Genomic DNA, 19099 nt, shown 5'->3' on the forward strand with positions numbered 1-19099 from the left:
AGGAGATCAAGACCATCCTGGCTAACATGGTGAAGCCCCATCTATACTAAAAATACAAAAAAATTTAGCCGGGCGTGGTGGCACGTGCCTGTAGTCCCAGCTACTCGGGAGGCTGAGGCAGGAGAATCACTTGAACCCGGGAGGCGGAGGTTGCAGTAAGCCGAGATCGCACCACTGTACTCCAGCCTGGGAGACAGAGCAAGACACTGTCTCAGAAAAAAAAAAAAAAAAAAAAAAAAAAAAAGATGATTATGAACTATACACCAACAAATTAGAAATCCTAACAGAAATGGATAAACTCCTGGACAAACACAGCTTACCAAGATTGAATCAAAAAGAAATAGAAATCTGAACAGACTAATTATGAGTAATATGATGGAATTTGCAAAAACAATCTCCCGTCAAAAGCAAAAACAAAAAAGGGCCCAGCTAAGACCTCAGAAGCACAATCAAAAACTAAACATAGACAAATGGCTGGATGTGGTGGCTCGTATCTGTAATCCCAGCACTTTAGGAGGGCAAGATGGGCAGATTCCTTGAGGTCAGGAGTTCAAGACCAGCCTGGCCAACGTTGTAAAATCCTGTCTCTACTAAAAATACAAAAATTGGCCAGGCATGGTGGCACATGACTGTGGTCCCAGCTGCTCGAAAGGCTGAGCCAGGAGAATCACTTCACCCTGGGAGGCAGAGGTTGCAGTGAGCCGAGATCGCGCCATTGCACTCCAGCCTGGACGACAGAGGGAGATTCTGTCTCAAAAGAAAAAAAAAAAAAGACAAATGGGGCTATATTAAACTAAAAATCTTCTGCACAGCAAAGGGAAACAATCGACAGAGTGAAGAGACAACCTACTGAATGCGAGAAAGCCATTCTGCAAGATATTCATCTGATGGAAGGTTGATATCCAGTATATACAAGGAACTCAAACAACTCAACAGCAAAAAAACAAATAATCCAGTTGAGGCAAATTGGCTGAAAATAGATATCTTTCAAACTAAGACAGAAAACCAGCCAACATGTATATTTAAAAAAAAAAAAAAAAGTTCACCATCACTAATCACCAGGGAAATGCAAATCAAAACCACAATGAGATATTATCTCACCCCAGTTGGGATGGCTATTTTCAAGAAGAAAAATAACAGATGCTGGTGAGGATGTGGAGAAAAGGGAACTCTTACACACTGTTGGTGGGAATGTAAATTAGTACACTCATTATGGAAAACAGTATGAAAGTTCCTCCAAAAACTAACAATAGAACTACCTTATGATCCAGCAATCCCATTACTGGGTATATATATCTGAAGGAAAGGAAGTAAGTATGTTGAAGAGCTATTTGCATCCCTATGTTTATTGCATCAGGAGTCACAATAGCCAAGATAATGGAATCAACCTAAGTGGTCATCAACAGATAAATGGATAAAGAAAATGTAGTATGATTCCATGTATATAAGGCATCTAGAGAAGTCAGACTCACAGAGACAGAAAGTAGAATGGTGGTTTTCAGGGCCTGAGGGAAGAGGAAATGGGGAGTTGTTGAATGGTTAGAATTTCAGTTTTGTAAGATAAAAAGATTTCTGGAGATTGATTATATAACAATATGAATGTACTTTACTGAACTGTGCATTTAAAAATGGTTAAGATGATATATTTATGTTATGTATTTACTACAATTTTTTTGAAAGAAAAAATCATTCAGAGGAAGGAAAATACAGAAGAATAAAAATTAAAATAACTGCTGATCTCTCATCAGAAACAATGAAGGTCAGAAGACTAGAATGGTATCCTTTAAATGCTGAAAAGAAAACAGAACTGTCATTCTGGAATTCTATACCTAGCAAAATCTCTCTCAAAACTGAAGGTGAAATTAAGAAATTTCCAGATAAATGAAACCTGGAAAAATTTCTCACCAGGCCACTCACATGGCAAGAAATGGCAAAGGGAGCTCTTCATACTAAAGAGTAAGAAAACCAGGGGAAAACCTCACTAGACATTGTTTGAGTTTTGCTTTTAACACTTATACATATTTTAAAGAAGTTAAAAGGGAAAAATAATCTTTCATAGTTATGCAGATATTTACTATTTCTATTGCTCTTCCCTCATTCCTGAAGATTCAGGTTTCCATCTAGTACCATCTTGCTTCAGCCTGAGGAAATTTCTTATCAGTTTTTAAAAGGAGATCTCTTGGAAATGCTCTTACTTTTCCTTTATCTGAGAGAATGTCTTAATTTTGTTTACATTCCTGAAGGATACTTTTGCGGAATACGGACTCCTTGGTTGGCAGAGGGTTTTTTTTCTTTTCTTTTCTTTTCTTTTTGAGACGGAGTTTTGCTCTTCTCGCCCAGGCTGGAGTGCAATGGCACGATCTCGGCTTGCTGCAACCTCCGCCTCTCAGGTTCAAGCGATTCTCCTGCCTCAGCCTCCTGAGTAACTGGGATTACAGGCACCCACCACCACGCCTGGCTAATTTTTTTGTATTTTTAGTAGAGATGGGGTTTCACCGTGTTAGCCAGGATGGTCTCGATCTCCTGAGCTCAGATGATTCACCCGCCTCAGCCTCCCAAAGTGCTGGGATTACAGGTGTGAACCACCATGGCCGGCAGCAGAGGGTTTTTTCTTTCCATTAGTTTCAAATATGTTTTCCTTTATTACATGGAATGTTGTTTTAATAGGAGCTTTGAAATCTGTGTCTGAAAATTCCAACATCTGGGTTATTTTGAGGTTCATACCTGTGATGAGAATGGGTTATATTTTTCTGGTTTTCAATACGCAGAGACATTGTGGATTACAGATCCCTGAATGCTATGAACATTATGTTGTGTAGATGCTGGGTTCTGTTATAATCCCATGGAGAAGTGATTTTTTTTGTTTGTTTTGAGATAGGGTGTCACTCTGTCACCCAGGCTGGAGTGCAGTGGCACGATCACGGCCCACTGCAACCTCCACCTCCCGGGTTCAAGCGATTCTCCTGCCTCAACCTCCTGAGTAGCTGGGATTACAGGCACCCACCACCACACCCAGCTAATTTCTGTATTTTTGGTAGAGATGGGGTTTCACCATGTTGGCCATGCTGATCTCAAACTCCTGACCTCAGGTGATCTGCCCGCCTCGGCCTCCCAAAGTGCTAGAATTATAGGCGTGAGCCACTGCACCTGGCCGAGAAGTGATATTTTTATAGGAAATCAACCTGGTTAGGTTCAGACTGCAAGTTCTGTCTCTCCTCCTGTGTATGGTAGTTCAAATCTTCATTCAGTTCACAGAGACTTTGTTGTACTCGATCGGGTCCCACACGCGTAGCCCAAGGTGATCCTAAGACTCATGTAGTTTCATTCCCAGAGTTAGAAGATCCCTTCTCCAGCTCTCTTCATTCTGGAATACTTGCTCCTTCCAGCCGCAATGGGGCCCCTCTTCTGGTTCCCCTACTCAGAAAGATGGGGTTTTTATGACATTTTAGACATTTGTTCCACTGTGCTACTTTGTGATGGGGCCCAACCTGGAGGCAAATCCACGAAAGACAAAAAGTTTACCTCTGTGTAGTCACTTCTACAAGTTTTTCTCCCCTTTACAATCTGTCTCCTTTCATTTATTTTTCAGAGTCTTTGGGCGTTGTACTTTAGATTTTGTCCAGAGTTTTTAGTTGTAATCAGTGGGAAGGAAAGCCTGTGGTGGCTTCTGCCACCATAGTGGAACTGGAACTCCCCAATTCTTTTTCAGTTTCTATATTCATCCTAAAATCCACCATCTCTTCACCTATTATATCTATTCATTACCCCCATAGATTAAAAAATTAACGTAGTTATTTTAAAGTCTTGTAGGCTGGGTCCAAACGCTGGGTTTATTTTGATCTCTTTCTAGATATCGAGTTCTTTTAACTATGGGTTAATGTATACAGTTTTTCATATATCTGGCATTTTCTCATTGTATACTGAATATTCTGGATGACATGTTATTGGAACATCATACGAAAAGCCCTGTAAACTGAATTTCACTTCTTTCAAGAGTCAGATCTCTTGCAGTTTCTGCCTTTTTAAATTGCTCTTCGGGGCCTTAAAAGTTATTTTTTAATATTTTGTCCACAGTTTATAATTATTACAGTAGGTTCAGCATGATGCAAGCTACTCCACTACTACAAGAAAATATATAGTCTTTCTGGATTTAAGAAAGCTTCCTTCCTACCCTTCAGTTGGAATTCTGCAAACATTATTCGAAGTTATTTTCTCCAAAAATCTCCCTGAGATCCTGCTCATTACCCTATCATTCCCTCATCCACACAAGTGAAAACCACGACAGAGAAGAACATGGCTTGGTCAAAGGCCTACAACAATGTGACTTCCTCAGCTGCAGAAAGTTCTATCTCTTCTACTAGGTTATCCCTCTACAACACAGATTTGTTCACATATTTATTATCCACCTACTGTGAGCTCCATCTTCAAATAATAATGTATTAATATAAAAATCCACACTACAAGGCAGAATGTTCCAAATGCTGTGAGAGGGAGAATAAAAAACTGCTGTGGCGATTCACAGAAAAAGTGAATTCCATCCAGGTAAGAAGATTAATAGAGATTTCACAGAGGAGGTGGCGGGGCAAAGATTAGCCCTAATGGCTAATTCAAGCAGAGATGTTTTTATGTTTGTTCTCTGATGCGTCAGCAGGATCACTGGAGTGATGGTGGTGGCAATTGTTAATACTATATAAATCCTTCTACTTAAAGGGTGAGCTGTAGACAAGCTGCACTGGTATCATCTGGAGTTTATCAGAAAGGCAGGATCCCAGGACATAGGCCAGGCTTACTGAATCAGAGTATTTCAACAAGGTCTTCAGGTATTTCATATGCATGTTTAAGTCTGCAAGGCACTACAGCGAAGTACTTTGCCTTTCACTACAACTATGATTTTAAGACCTCACATTCTCTGCTCTCAGGCAGTTGTATATGTAGTAGAAGAGGATGGGGCATAAGAAGAACAGGTAAAATGTATTTACTCTATACTACTATTTTATGTATGTTTTATCATTTTACACTCATTAGTAAGCCTTTGAATTAGTTATTTCCATTGTGAAGATAAGAATATTGAGGGTTAATTAGGTTAAATAATTGGCCCAAGATCACAAAGAAAGTAGAAGAACCTGAATTTGAACCCATATCCGACTGACTCCAAAGCCTGAACATGCTTTCCATTATACCACACTGCCTATCTCTGGTCAGTGATTCAGGAGAATCAGGTACTATTATTTACAGTTATGCCACTAACTAGAGTTCAGTGACCTTGATTCACTCACTCTATCTTTTTAGGACTCAGCTCTTCATGTATAAGTTGACGGAAGTTGAACTAGTGAAAGTTCACAAACAAATCAACCATGCTGCTTCATGAAAATGGGTATCTGAGGCAGCCTTAAGAATGAGTTTTGGGGCCTCTTCTGTGTGACAGCAGATGACTCAGAAAAACAAAAGTAGGGTAGCATAGTATAGAGAAAAGAGTACAGGACCAGAAACAAGAAGACCTGGGTTCTAACTCAACCTCTGCTATTTATTAGTTGTGAGTCTCAGTTTCTTCATCTATAAAATGGAGATAAATTTTGTACACTGGCTATGTCTCAGTGTGTTGATTGGTTCAAATGAGATATGTATGAAAATATTCTCAAGGACAAAATCAAGTAATACATTAGTACAGCCATTTCTCTATTTGCCTTAATTGTCATAACATGAATCATGAATTAGATCTTGTAAGTTAATTAAAATGTGATTTGTAATCTGCTGGCTATGGTAGCAATTGGGAATTAGGTCTGGCAAAGCCTATCGGCTCTGCACTTTTGCTTACCCTAACAATGGTAATAAAACATAATAAATATATGTACAGGTTCTGCACCTGTGAAAGAGCTGATGATGTCAGAAAAACAAAAGACCATTATCCTAGAGCAGGGAGCCATTGCTCTATAACTTTGTTAGGATGGAAATTTTCTATATCTGTGCTGTCTGGTACAGTAGCCCCTAGACATATGTGGCTACTGAGGACTTGAAATGTGGCTAGTACAATTGAGGAACTGAATTTTACATTTTATTTCATTTTAATTAATTTAAATTTATGTAGACATATGCAGGTAGTAGCTACCATACAGAATAGTGCAGTTCTAGAGCAAAAGCAAGGTATGGATTTGTTCAACAATGTTATGGTTTTATAGCTATACTTTTAAGGCCAACAAGTAAATTTACTGGTTTTTTTGCAATTCGGAAACTCTGTCCCCTAATGCTTTCACCCCTGCCTCCAAATCAAACAACATTTTTTTATAGCATTATTTTTGATAATGGGAGGTTTCTCTGGAACCCAGTAATCACTGTGTAGCAACACAGATGATGCCAATAAAATATGAAGGCTACAGAAGCAAAATTATGTTTTGTCATAGATGTGTTTGTTTACCTGAAACGATATAATGTTTTGCTTGTCTTTAAAATTAAAAAAGTAGGGACTGAAAAGTACTAGGCCCTGTGAGCGGTCACTAACCCACCTAATGGCTGTGGCAGCCTCCTACCTTGCATTTTCTGCTCTTCGGCTTATGCACTGGTGCAAGTAGAGATACTCCTGAGGTGCACTGGTGGACAAGGCGGGCTGCATGTGGTTTGACACAGGGGGTTCAAACGTGAACAGAGTTGGCTGGCTGGAGTGTGATGGGGCTGAGGACTTGCGCTCTCGGAGAAGGTGCTGGCTAGAGCTGCTGAGCTCAGCTGGAGAAGAGCGGGGGCCATGACCAGCTGAGGAAACGTTTCTCAGGGTGTCTGTAAAAAGGAGAAATAGCTCTGTGAATGAAAAAAGAAGGAAATGTATCCTTATCCCAAAGTGGGTTGTCAGAGGAAGAAAAAAGAGTAAGAGCAGAGGCAATAATCCAGCAGTAGCATTCTCTCCCTCTCACAAACCTGCCCCTTGCTGCCCTCCCGGCCATCTTGGTTGAAGAAGAGATCCTCTGTACCTCTGTACTGCTTCTGGGGTAGCCTGGAGATGACTTCCTATCACAATTTGGGCCATATCTGCCCCACTTCCAGGAAGTACGGCTACCTGTGGTCTAGAAGTGTGACCCTGACCCTCAGGCAAGGTCGGCCTCTAGAGCAACGTGTACTACCACCTTCCCACTCTTTGGTGGCTCCTGCTGTCGTCAAAGGATGAAATCATGTCTTTTGCAGCAACATGGATGCAGCTGGACATCATTATCCCAAGTGAATTAATGCAGAAACAGAAAAGCAAATACCCTAATGTTCTCGCTTGTAAGTTGAAGCTAAACACAGGGTGCACATGGACATAAAGATGCAAACACTAGACACCGGGGATTACATTAACAGGGAGGGAGAGGGGGGTCAAGGATTGAAAAACTACCTATGGGGTACAATGCTCACTATTTGGGTGATAGGATGAACAGAAGGCCAGACCTCAGCATTAGACAATATACCCATGTAACACACTTGCATATGTACCCTGGCGTCTGAAAAACAAGCCGAAATTTAAAAAAAAAAAAAAAAAAGAAATTTAAACATCTAATTAACGGGAAAAAAAAAAAGCTAAGGCTGGCTTTGTTAAATGAGGCTTTGCTTACTGAAGACTCATTAATTGAGACTCTGGACTGTGCCTTACTGCATTAATGATAAAAGCACAAATGCATTTGGAGCTGTCAATACTGGACCCCAGCTGCTCCTGCCTGGCCTCCTGAGACCTCCAAGGACAGTTACATTCCCCACTGCCCACCACTCCCTGTCTATTCGTCTTTTTCCCTCTTATCTTAAACTCTCCTCTGTTGTGTTAGAAAGTGAGGTATTAAGGAAGGATAATAACTTATAGTGCTACACCCCAAGCCAAGGGCATTATTCATTCGGCTGGCTCTCTAAGCTTAGTCCAAATTCCTCAGCATAACATAACAAGGCTTTTGACAGTCTGACCTACTTCCCACTTTTCTCCACCCATAAACAAGGCATATGGAAGCATCATCAATCCCTGAACACACCAGCCTCTTTTATGATTCTTTGTTTTGGCCTCTGCTGTTCCTTCCGGTTGGATTTCACCTCTACTCTACTGGCAAACTCATATGTAGACTTTTTATCCTACGCGGATATCATATTCTCTCCGAAACCTTCCTGGAGTTGGATCTTCTTCTGTGTGCCAACAGCACTTGGCCCATGCTCCCATTATATCCACGGTCACTATGCTTCCTTGTCTAACCCATGGCTTTGAGAACAGTGACTGTGATGTTGTTACCATTATAGTCCCAGCATTTGCCTAATAAAGGCAAGGTACATAGCAGGTTCTTAGTTCATGTCTGCAAACAAACACAACACGTTCATTCAGCATTCAAAAATTCCACTAGTGAAACTTCTTGTTCAAGAGAAATAAAAGTTTAAAGATGTAATTTTAGGCAGCATGATAGTTGGTGGGTTAACATTTTGGTGGTGGTGATGGTGATTTTCTAGAGTTATTCAACTCATGTCAGAGGGGTCACAGTTCACCTTCTACTCCCTGTCATCTGACCTACCTCAGGCTATACCCTTCTCATGGCCCTAGGCAGGATCACCAGCTCATTAATGCTCTACAGTATTAATTACTCTCCAGGCATTTCTGGTGCTGGGCAGGACACCTTCTGCCAATGTACAACAGAAAAAGCTGATGGGCCTCTGGGGAAAAACTGTTCCACTGACAGCTGTACTGACCTCCAAAATGAACTCCCATTACAGGTCTTGTAGTAAACTGGACATTTGTTAACAGAATCGATGGCTCATTACTCCATTATATTTGCAAGATGAACTCTCTAATAGTGGAGGAGAGAGGTTTTACAATATGGGACAGAGTAGCCACAGGGCCATGGAAAGAATACAAGCTACTGCCTAAGAAAACACAGGGAACCTGCAAAAACCAAGCCTCTGGTGAGATTCTGTATTCTCTGTTGTTTCGTTGGACTCCTCTTCCTTCACCTGCCCCTTCAGTGGAGGCATTCCTTAGGGCTCCACTGTAGACCTTCCTATAGCCTCTCTCCCACTGGAGACTCTCCAGGGGTAATCCTGTCCACTGCCACAGCTTCAGTTACCACCCATGTGCTGACAACTCTCAAATCTTCATCTCTATCTCAGTTCTCTCTCCAGTACTCCCTGCTGTATATCCCTTCACCTGCTGAGCACCTCCATTCAGACGTCCCACAAGTGGGCCAGACTCAACAATTTAAATTGACCTCTTCATCACTCATGTTCCCTGTCTCAGTGAGGTCCCTCATCACCAGCCAATCAGTTCTCCAAGCCAGAAGTCCAGGCATTATCTATGACTCTTCCATTTCTCAGCAAGCATGTCAGGTCATTATGTCACTGTCCCACTTAAAAACTCTTCTGTTATACCTCAGAAGACTTACAAATATCTTTCTTTTTTTTCTTTTTTTCTTTTTTTTTTTTTTTGAGATGGAGTCTCACTCTGTCATCCAGATTGGAATACAGTGGTGCGATCTTGGCTCACCACAACCTCTGCTTCCTGGGTTCAAGTGATACGCCGGCCTCAGCCTCCCGAGTAGCTGCGACTACAGGCATGTGCCACGATGCCCAGCTAATTTTTGTATTTTTAGTAGAGATGGGGTTTCACCATGTTGGCCAGGATGGTCTCGATCTCCACTGCCTCGGCCTCCTAAAGTGCTGGGATTACAAGCGTGAGCCACCATACCCAGCCAAAGCTCTCTCTTTTTTAGAGACATGGTCTCACTCTGTTGCTCAGGCTGGAGTGCCATGGTACAATCATAGCTCACTATAACCTCAAACTCCTGGGCTCAAGCAATCTTCCCGCCTTAGCCTCCCAAATAGCCAGGATTACAGGCATGTGCCACCATGCCAGGCCAATTAAAAAACTTTTTTGTAGAGACAGGGTCTCACTATGTTGCCCAAGCTAGTCTCGAACTTCTGGCCTTAACCCATCCTCCCGCCTTGGCCTTCCAGAGGACTAGGATTACAGGTATAAAGCCCTGCACTCAGCCTCTTTTTTAAAAGCCACTTTCCTGTTTCTTTCTTCAACCTTCTTTCTTACCAGTGCTTCCCTGTGTTTCAAATAAAATTCCAGGAAAATATCAACCTTTCTCTCATCACTTTGTACATCAGGCTGTAAACACAGTGTTGGCAGAGATTTTGAAATGGTTTTATCCTCATCATTAAGCCCAGTGTGTGATACAATTCAATAAATACGTGTTGATCAAAGAAAGTACAGAGCATAAGAAATCCTTATTCCTCAGTAACATTTACTGACTCCTCATTGCCTTCAAAATAAAGTTGAGTTTCCTCAGTATTACAAGAAAGGCCATTGACACAACCTACTTATTCTGCCTTGTCATCAAATGCATCCTTCATGCCCCCTATGTTGAATGCTTTGGCTGTGAGTATAAATAAAAGAGGAGTGACCCATCCTCACCTCTGCAGCCCCTGCCTTGAGCTCAGCCTGTGGAGTCATATCTGTGACTCTGTCTGTTCAGCTGCATACTTGGGGAAGTCACTTCACCTCTGAGAGTCTCAGTCTCCTTATTTACAAACCAACACAGGGCAGCTATAAGGATGAAAAGAATGAAATACACACAAGGTCTAGAAAATCTTGAATGTCATAGGTACATGGAACACCTTCTAGTCACTTATGTACCCCCAGGGCCTAGAACAGCCCCAGCCATGGTATGTATTCAATACGTATTTGTTGACTGATCATACTGAAAAAATAAAAGAATTTTTCCTGGCACAAAAATCCAAATATGCATGTTTCTTGTGGTCAAAATCAGAGAGGTTTTAAAGGTTTGTTAATAATATGAAGTAGGGATTAGGATGAATTGCGCCTTCATCCAACAGAAACTTGGATTTCTATTACAGCACAAAGCCATGTCAATGAAACCAGCCAGCTCCATCTAATGATCGACAGCTTGGCCGGGTGCAATAGCTCATGCTTATAATCCCAACGCTTTGGGAGGCTGAGACAGGAAGGTTGCTTGAGGTCAGGAGTTTGAGACCAGCTTGGGAAACCTAGTGAGAGCCGTCTCTATCAAAAATTTAAAAATTAACTGGGCATGGTGGTGTGTGCCTGTAGGCCTAGCTACTCAGGAGGCTGAGGTGGGAAGACTGCTTGAACCCAAGAGATTGAGGCTGCAGTGGGCTATGATTGCGCCACTATATTTCAGCCAAGATGACAGAGTGACACCTTGTCTCAAAAGAAAAAAAAGTATGTAGCTGTAGAAAAATTCTTTCAAAGCTGTTTTGGCACTAAAACTTGCCAAAATCCCACTTCTGCTTGCAACTTTAAAAAGATCTCTGCCTAAATTTATGTGATTATTTCTTAGTGTTTATACTAGGTTGACTAGTGTCCTTCCAAAAGTCATGTCCACCTGGTATTTCAGAATGTGATCTTACTTGAAAATAGCATCTCTGTAGACATAGTTAAGGGGAGGTCATACTGGATTAGGGTGGGCCCTCATCCAATGAACTGGTATCCTTCTAAAAGAGACACAGAGACAGAGAAACACATAGGTAGAATACCATGTGATGTATGGATCAAGGTAGAGATTGAAATGATGTATCTACAAGCCAAGGAATGCCAAGGACTGCTGGCAGCCACCAGGAACTAACGGAAAGGTAGAAACAGACTCTCCTTAGAGCACCCAGAAGGAACCAATACCACCAATGCCTTAATTTTGGATATCTAGCCTCTAGAACTGTGCGAAAATACATTTTTGTTGTTTTAGTCTACCCAGCTTGTGGTAATTTGTCATGGTGGTCCTAGGAAACCAATATATACCATAAAACCTAAAACTTCAAACAAGGTTTTCTTGCTTATCTCAGGAAAAATAATTACAAAGCTAAATTCAGAGACAACTTTTCTGGAATAAGATTTTCCCATTTTGGACCCTGAAGGCCAAGTACCCCTGCTACTTCTTCCTCCATGGTTCCAACCCCCAATTCTGATGAGCTGCCCATGCCCCAACAGATGAGGTTCCAGGGAGGTGCTACCTCACTTTCCTCATCAATTGGAGGCAAGAGCTTCAGCAAACTTGGGTTTGGTGCTGTTTTGTTTCGCTCACTGAAAGCTGCTCCCTTCAGATGGCTTGCTGTTGGTAAGTGGAGTACATTCTACGTGTCCATTCTGGACAGGGCTGATTCCTAGGCCTGGTACTGCTGTGACGCATGGCTCCATCACCCCTCAGGGTCACTTCCTATAATTACAGTTTTCAAATATACTTTCAAACATTTCACAGAACAAAAGCAACATGGTGTGCTACATGTAACAGAAAAAAATGTATTAGGCTAATAGTGTAGAGACTTGGCTCTGTTCCTAGAAAAGGCAGATCTGCTTGCTATTTGACCTGGAGCAAATCACTTAGCCTCGGTTGCTTCATCTGTAAAAAGGGACTGTTACTATCTAGGATTACTTGCCCTGCTGTTTATCTTAAAGGGTTGTTGAAAGGATTGAATTAAAACACACACACCAAAAACTTGTACATGAATGTCCATATCAGTATTATTCATGAGAGCCAAAAAATGGAAACAACCAAAATGTTCTGACGAATGGAGAAACAAAATGTGATATATCCACATAATGGAATATTATTTAGCCATAGAAATAAAAAATACTGATATAGGTTATCTTGATGAACCTTCAAAATATTACGCTAAGTAAAAGAAGACCACAGATCTAGAGTTTTGTAAGAAGGTGGGAGGAGTGTTTGTATGCTGGGCAGGCTTCCTAGCGGTGATTGCGGAAAGGAAGGGGAGTGATTCTAGAAATGATTTCATTTATGTGAAATATCTAGAAGAGGCAAATCCACAGGGATGGGAAATAGGTTAGTGGTTACCTGAGGGCAGGCATGGGGGAGTGAGAATAGATCTAAGTGGGTTGAAATGTTACCTTGAGTGAGTGAACCTCATGCACAGGACAGAAGTCAGGAGACCAGGAATCCAGTTCCAGCTCTGCCATAAACTAGCTGTGAGATCATGTGTGGTCACTGAACTTTAATTCATAACTATCAAGTATTGGAGGATAATCCCTAGCCTACCTATCTGTCTCACTGGGTTGTTTTAGGAGGTGAATGAGAAAAGGGTTTGGAAGCAAATCCATGCACATGCATAAGGTATTAATAGGATTTGTTTTTATTGCCTGGGTACCCCTTGAGAGAAGAAAAGAATGGTGAAAATAAAGGAAGATATTAAACAATGTGTGGCTGGGGTGTTTCTGGTACTTCTTGCTGTGTAACTGACCTTCCTAATGACCCAAGACACAAGAAGAAAATGGAGGTTTCTAGACTCCTGGCCTGAGCTTCTATCTCCAAGTCTAGACTAAAGATAATGCCCACAAATGCCTGAGTCAATCTATATTCTTTTAAACAGTTATTTTTTTTTTTCCTTCTTCCTGGCTTCTTTTTAGGACCCTACAGAATCACTCCCCTTCCTTTCCACAATCACCCCTGGGAAGCCTGCCCAGCATACAAACACTCCTCCCACCTTCTTGCAAAACTCTAGAACAGGAAAGCTCTGAAAGATTTCAGCCGAGGAGCCCAGCCCAGGCCAGCCCAGCCATCGACTGGCTAGTGATAACATGAGCAGGAAAGGGGTGGCTGGCGGGAGTTTCTGGAAAAGATGACTGGCCAAATAATGACTAGTTCCCTTATCTCAATGCCCTTTTCATCTTTATCCCTTCTCCTCAAAAAATTTATCCCCACCCTCAAGCCTCAGTGGATCTCAGAACCCATAAAGTGGTAGACCAAAATCCGTGTTGGAGCTGGATTCAAAGTCTGGCTCTGCTAACTCCTAGCTCTGTAGCCTTGGATATGTTAATAAGCCTTTTTAATTCTCACTTGTTCAATAGGGGTAAGTACTCTGTAGGACTGCTGTGAGGAAAAGAGATCATTTTATATAAAGCAGTTAGCATAGTACTTAGCCACTCTTATTGCTCCTATTCCTGAAGTACACATGGAGCTGGCTGAGACCTTGAGATTGGCCAAAGAGGTACAAGCTGCTTTCTAAGCCATGATGGATGCTTGGAAGGTAACTGTCACTGTTTCAGTCACAATTATACTCCATATAGATGGTATATGGGGAATTAATGAGAACCAAAAGGACAACAGTGACTATGGTAATCACAGCTGCCATTTACTAAGCACCTACTGTGTGCCTCTAGTCTCCCCTGTGAGGTACATATTATTACCTCTATTTTTTTTTTTTTTTTTGGATGAAAAGAGGCTCAGAGACGTCAATAGCAAACTCTGGGGTCACACAGCCAGAAAGTGGCATAGCCTAGATCTGAATCAGATCTCACAGTCTCCAAAGCCAATTCTTTTCACCTGTGTAGAGGAAGAACTCCCACGAGAGCCCTATGAGGTGAATGGTACTAGGGAAGGAAAGTAAAATATGAGGATGGGGGTCCAGGCCTAGCTCTCCCGCCTACTGGTTGAGTGAATCTGGGCATACCATTTCATCTTCCCAAGCCTCGCTGTCTCTATTTACAACAGGAAGAGGTTGGATTAGATCAGGGATACACATCAAAGTTATCTCTGGGAAATGTAAATGCAGAGAGCTGGTCACACCTCTGACCTCACGAGTCATATTTACAGAGATTTAGATTAGGATCCACTGGTTTGGTTTTAACAATCTCTGGTTCTTAATTCTGGGGCAGAGACAGAAGTGTTAGGGTGTACTGAAAAAAGGGCAAAGCAGGCTTTGAGTGACAAATGAAAGAGCAAATACTTCCAAAAACCTTTCTTTGGATCATCAAAATTGCAAATTGATAAGCATCCATGTTCTCACTGGCCCTTCACATAATCTATGGCTCCAAAGGAACAAGGTGTAACAAAAATAACCCTGATGTGGACTTCCCAAACACAGGTTCTGAAACTATTTTATTTTTTTTCCCTCAATGAGAAACATGTACTTGAAGGTTTTCTTTAAAAGCCTGTTAGAGTTAAATATATAATTTTTAATTTTTTTTTTGAGACAAGGTCTCACTCTGTTGTCCAGGTTGTAGTGGAGTGGCACAATTATGGCTCACTGCAGCCTTGACCTCCTGGGCTTAGGTAATTCTCCCACTTTAGCCTCCCCAAGTGCTGGAACTATAGGCGTGCACCACCGTGTCTGGCCTGAATGTATAAACTTTAAATAGCACATACAATATATGAATCAATGTTATAATTCCATATACAGGGTACCCTTTTTGATTTTCATAAGTTTATAATGTTTTCATTGGCATTTTTTCTTTTTAAACTTTTAGGTTCAGAGGTACATGTGTAGGTTTGTCATGAAGGTAAACTTGTGTCGTGGGGGTTTGATGTACAGATTTCATCACCCAGGTACTAAGCCTAGTACCCAATAGTTATTTTTTCTGCTCCTCTCCCTCCTCCTACCCTCTACCCTCTGGTAGGCCCCTGTGCCTGTTGTTCCCTGACTTGTGTCCATGTGTTCTCATCATTTAGCTCCCACTTATAAGTGAGAACATGTGATATTTGGTCTGAAACTATCTAATTACAGGGTCTTGAGCAAAACTTTTAATCTCTTTGTACCTCATTTCCCACACTGTCAAATGCAAAAGAGAACACCTACTCAACAGGGTTCTTTTGAGGATTTGATGATCTGAAATATAGGTAAATATTAAACACTCAATAAATGGCTGTTGGCCTGACACTTGTCCCATTATTTATTACTAGAAGTGGAATGGTGGTAAAATTCTAAAAGTTCTAATGCAGAGAGGATGACCAAAGAATTTTGAAAACAGTATTTGATAGGATTCTAAGGATTGTGTGGTCCCTGTAGAAAGCTCATTGAAAAACAAGGAAGAAATGAAGAATCCTGAAAACAGTCTTGCTGAGGGCAAGACTAGATCCAAAGCTCCAGGTCACTTTTAATCATAAGCCTGACATTATTTAAGAAGGATTAAGTGTCAAAGTCCTTTGGCATATATCATAATTTATGCCAGAGGAAATTGAAAAATTCAACGCCAAACATAAAATGGCTCCACTTTACACAGTAACTCACATAATATAGCAACTGGAAGGATCCCCAGAGTCCAGTCTCTAATTTATCACCCTCCTCCCACCTCTCAAATCTTTCATCTACAGTTTGAGAAACTGTGGCCAGAGAAATAAGACTTGTCCAAGGCCACACAGAAGGTCAGAAGTTGACCCTGGAATCAGAATTCAGATCTTAGTCCAAGAGCCCTTCCCCTGAACTACAAGATGTATCGCTATGAATGAAGATGTACTCTCTGTAATGTGGGCCTGGGGGCAGGAGCAATCAAGCTGTGAGATCTGATCATCAGGACACTGGCTGACCAGACCTGTTATTTGTTTTGAGTTTATAATATCACTCATTATTTGCAAGGTAAGTAAACATTTGTGGATTAAAGTACTAAACACTAGTATAAATAGATCCCTACGTTCAGAAATATAAGTTTCCTAATGTTTATAAAAACTATAAAGTGGAGGAAGAAAAAAGAAGAGATAGAGACAGGCAGTAACATGAGATCCCATGAGACCTTTCTGGGCCTATGATTCCCCATCCCCCTGCCAAGGGAAGACTCTGAGAAAGAACACCATCTCTGCTAGGGAGAGCCAAGTCAGAACATCCTGACCTTGATGCATACAATCTCACAGTATATATTAGCAGAAATTGATTCTGTAAAAGACAAAGAGGAAAGACAGCAAGTGACTGTAGCTTAGTGGCACAGCACAGTCCCTGGTCACACATCCTTTTACAACCTTCTTTGGCTCAGGGCATCTCATTTTAGAGATGGAAATGCCTTGCCTCCAAAAAGGCCTCTAGTTAGAATTAATCATGCCTTCTAAATCTTTTTTTTTTTTTGGAGATGGACTCTTGCTCTTGTCTCCTAGGCTGGACTGCAATGGCATGATCTTGGCTCACTGAAACCTCTGCCTTCTGGGTTCAAGCAGTTTCCTGCCTCAGCCTCCCTAGTAGCTGGGATTACAGGCATCCGCCACCACACCCGGCTAATTTTTGTATTTTTAGTAGAGACGGGGTTTCACCATGTTGGCCAGGCTAGACTTGAACTTCTGACCTCAGGCGAACTGTCCACCTCGGCCTCCCAAAGTGCTGGGATTACAGGTATGAGCCACCACGCCCAGTCTATGCCTTCTAAATCTTTTGTAGTATGTAATTTTGCCATTTATTCTAATTGGGAATTCACAAATCTGTCATATAAAGTGAGACTATAAACTGTTAGAAGCCAGGATCCAGACCATCTCTTTTTCTCTGATGCTGTTTAGCACAATGTCCTATGCCTAGAAAATGTTGCAATTAGAATAAGGAGGTCTCAGCCCTTTGGGAGGCAAAGGCAGGAGGATCACTTGAGCTCAGGTGTTCAAGACCAGCATGGGCAACATGGGAAGACCCTGTCTGTCTCTCTCTCTCTCTCTATATATATATATGTGTGTGTGTGTGTGTGTGTGTGTGTATGTATATACATACATATAAATTAGCTGGGCACTGTGGCAGATGCCTGCAGTCCCAGATTGGGGGGTTGGGGAGCTGAGGTGGGAGGATCACTTCAGCCCAGGAGATCGAGGTTGTAGTGAGCTGTGACCACACCACTGCACTCCAGCCTGGGCGACAGAGTGAGACCCTGTCTCAACAAAAACAAAACCAGAACCAGAACAAGCAGGTCTTCAATCAACACACTAGAGCAGCAAGTTCTGTTGGAATCTTTCCTCCCTGGGTTAGAAGAATGAATGACCAAATAGGATCCAAATGTAAACAGTTCTTTAGGGTACAAGAAATTGTCATCACTTAATGAGGTTTTCTGGGTTGTGTGTATTTCTGTTTGGGGACAGCAAGTCTATATTTAGCCATGTACTGTCCTGTTCATTTGAGAGAGGTCAGGTTACAAGCTTTGTTTACATCTATCATACCCCTCAGTTGTGGCAGACCCTTCTCCTGTTCCTTCGTGTGGGGCTTGGGTTGGTTAGTTGGTCCCCTCAAGGATTCATTCATATTTGAAATAAAGCACTCTTGTCATTTACTTAGGGTCAGGAGCAGGTACTGGAGGCACTACTGAGCTGCAGGCCAGTGCCAAAGGGTGGCCTATGCTCTATGAACTTATATGTAGTCAGGAAGAACAAATTTATATTCAGAGGAGCACTTCAGCCTTCCCCCAAGGAACTTTGGGAACCCATTAGTTTTCTCACAGGAATCAATCCATCAAGTGGGTACCTTAAGTTCATGTTACTGATGCATTAGACCCTTCTAACCTTTCCATAGAAATATCCAAAATACATCACTGTATTTTGAAGCTAACCAACTTTATAAGAGATAAGCATTCCCCTCCTTTCACAGTGACTCTGGGACAACTGGCAATTGGTGGAAAACAGAAGCGTCAGACATATCAGTTGTGGATGCTTATCAAGAATCGTGATCAGCAGCAATAATCACAAGATTGCACCTTAAACTGATCTAGTGTGGATGGCTAGGCTGGGATTCAAAGAGCTCCAGCTTTGCCGAGGGAATGATGAGATCTACAGAATTCTCTGAAGGGGAACTTCAGCTTCAGGAAAGGCAGTGTGCTACTGAGAAAGGAACATGCACGTCAGAGTCCGAATCTCAGCTTACTAGTTGTGAAACCTAGGGATGGTACCTGAATCCAAGAGTTCTAATTTGCAAAATGTATGAAACAGCTACCTGTAGAACTGTTCTAGGGAATAAGAAATGCCATAGTCCCTGCACATAGATGTTCCACAACTGGCAGTTGGTCCTCAGCACTGCACTGTGGGAGGTAACCTGGTGAGGGAAAAGATCTTGAACTCTGTGTTCCCAGACCTTCAGGGTTTGACCAGAGGCAGGGTCTGTTACAGAGGGTGCAAAAATGGGGTCAGCTGCCTTTCGTATGGTGAGTAGAGGACTTCAGGTACAGAGCCTCGCAGGACCCAGCTTGTAGCTGGCAGCTCTTTCTCAACCCCTGCCTCCAGTCCTGGGGGTCCTAATAATCTCCTGGTTTCACATCTGTAGTTTCCCTACTTATCTTCCAGACTTGTGTCTTGTTGCCTCGCCATCTCTAGGTTTTAAAAATTGGGGTCCAAAGGGAGAGTTTCTTTTTAACGCCATTTGGAAGGCCAAAATACTAAGACTATAT

General features: G+C 41.9%; 1 protein-coding gene across 2 annotated transcripts in view; it reads right to left on the reverse strand.

The window, feature by feature from the left end:
- Positions 1 to 19099, reverse strand: part of GAB2 (GRB2 associated binding protein 2) — a 208416-nt gene that overhangs the window by 26682 nt on the left and 162635 nt on the right. For both annotated transcript variants that reach the window (XM_008020277.3, XM_073019678.1), the window contains exon 3: positions 6525 to 6768. In XM_008020277.3, coding sequence (XP_008018468.2) covers positions 6525 to 6768 — 244 coding nt within the window. The remainder of the gene's footprint in view (positions 1 to 6524; positions 6769 to 19099) is intronic.

Source organism: Chlorocebus sabaeus, chromosome 1, assembly GCF_047675955.1.
Source record: "Chlorocebus sabaeus isolate Y175 chromosome 1, mChlSab1.0.hap1, whole genome shotgun sequence".
Taxonomy (NCBI): Eukaryota; Metazoa; Chordata; class Mammalia; order Primates; family Cercopithecidae; genus Chlorocebus; species Chlorocebus sabaeus.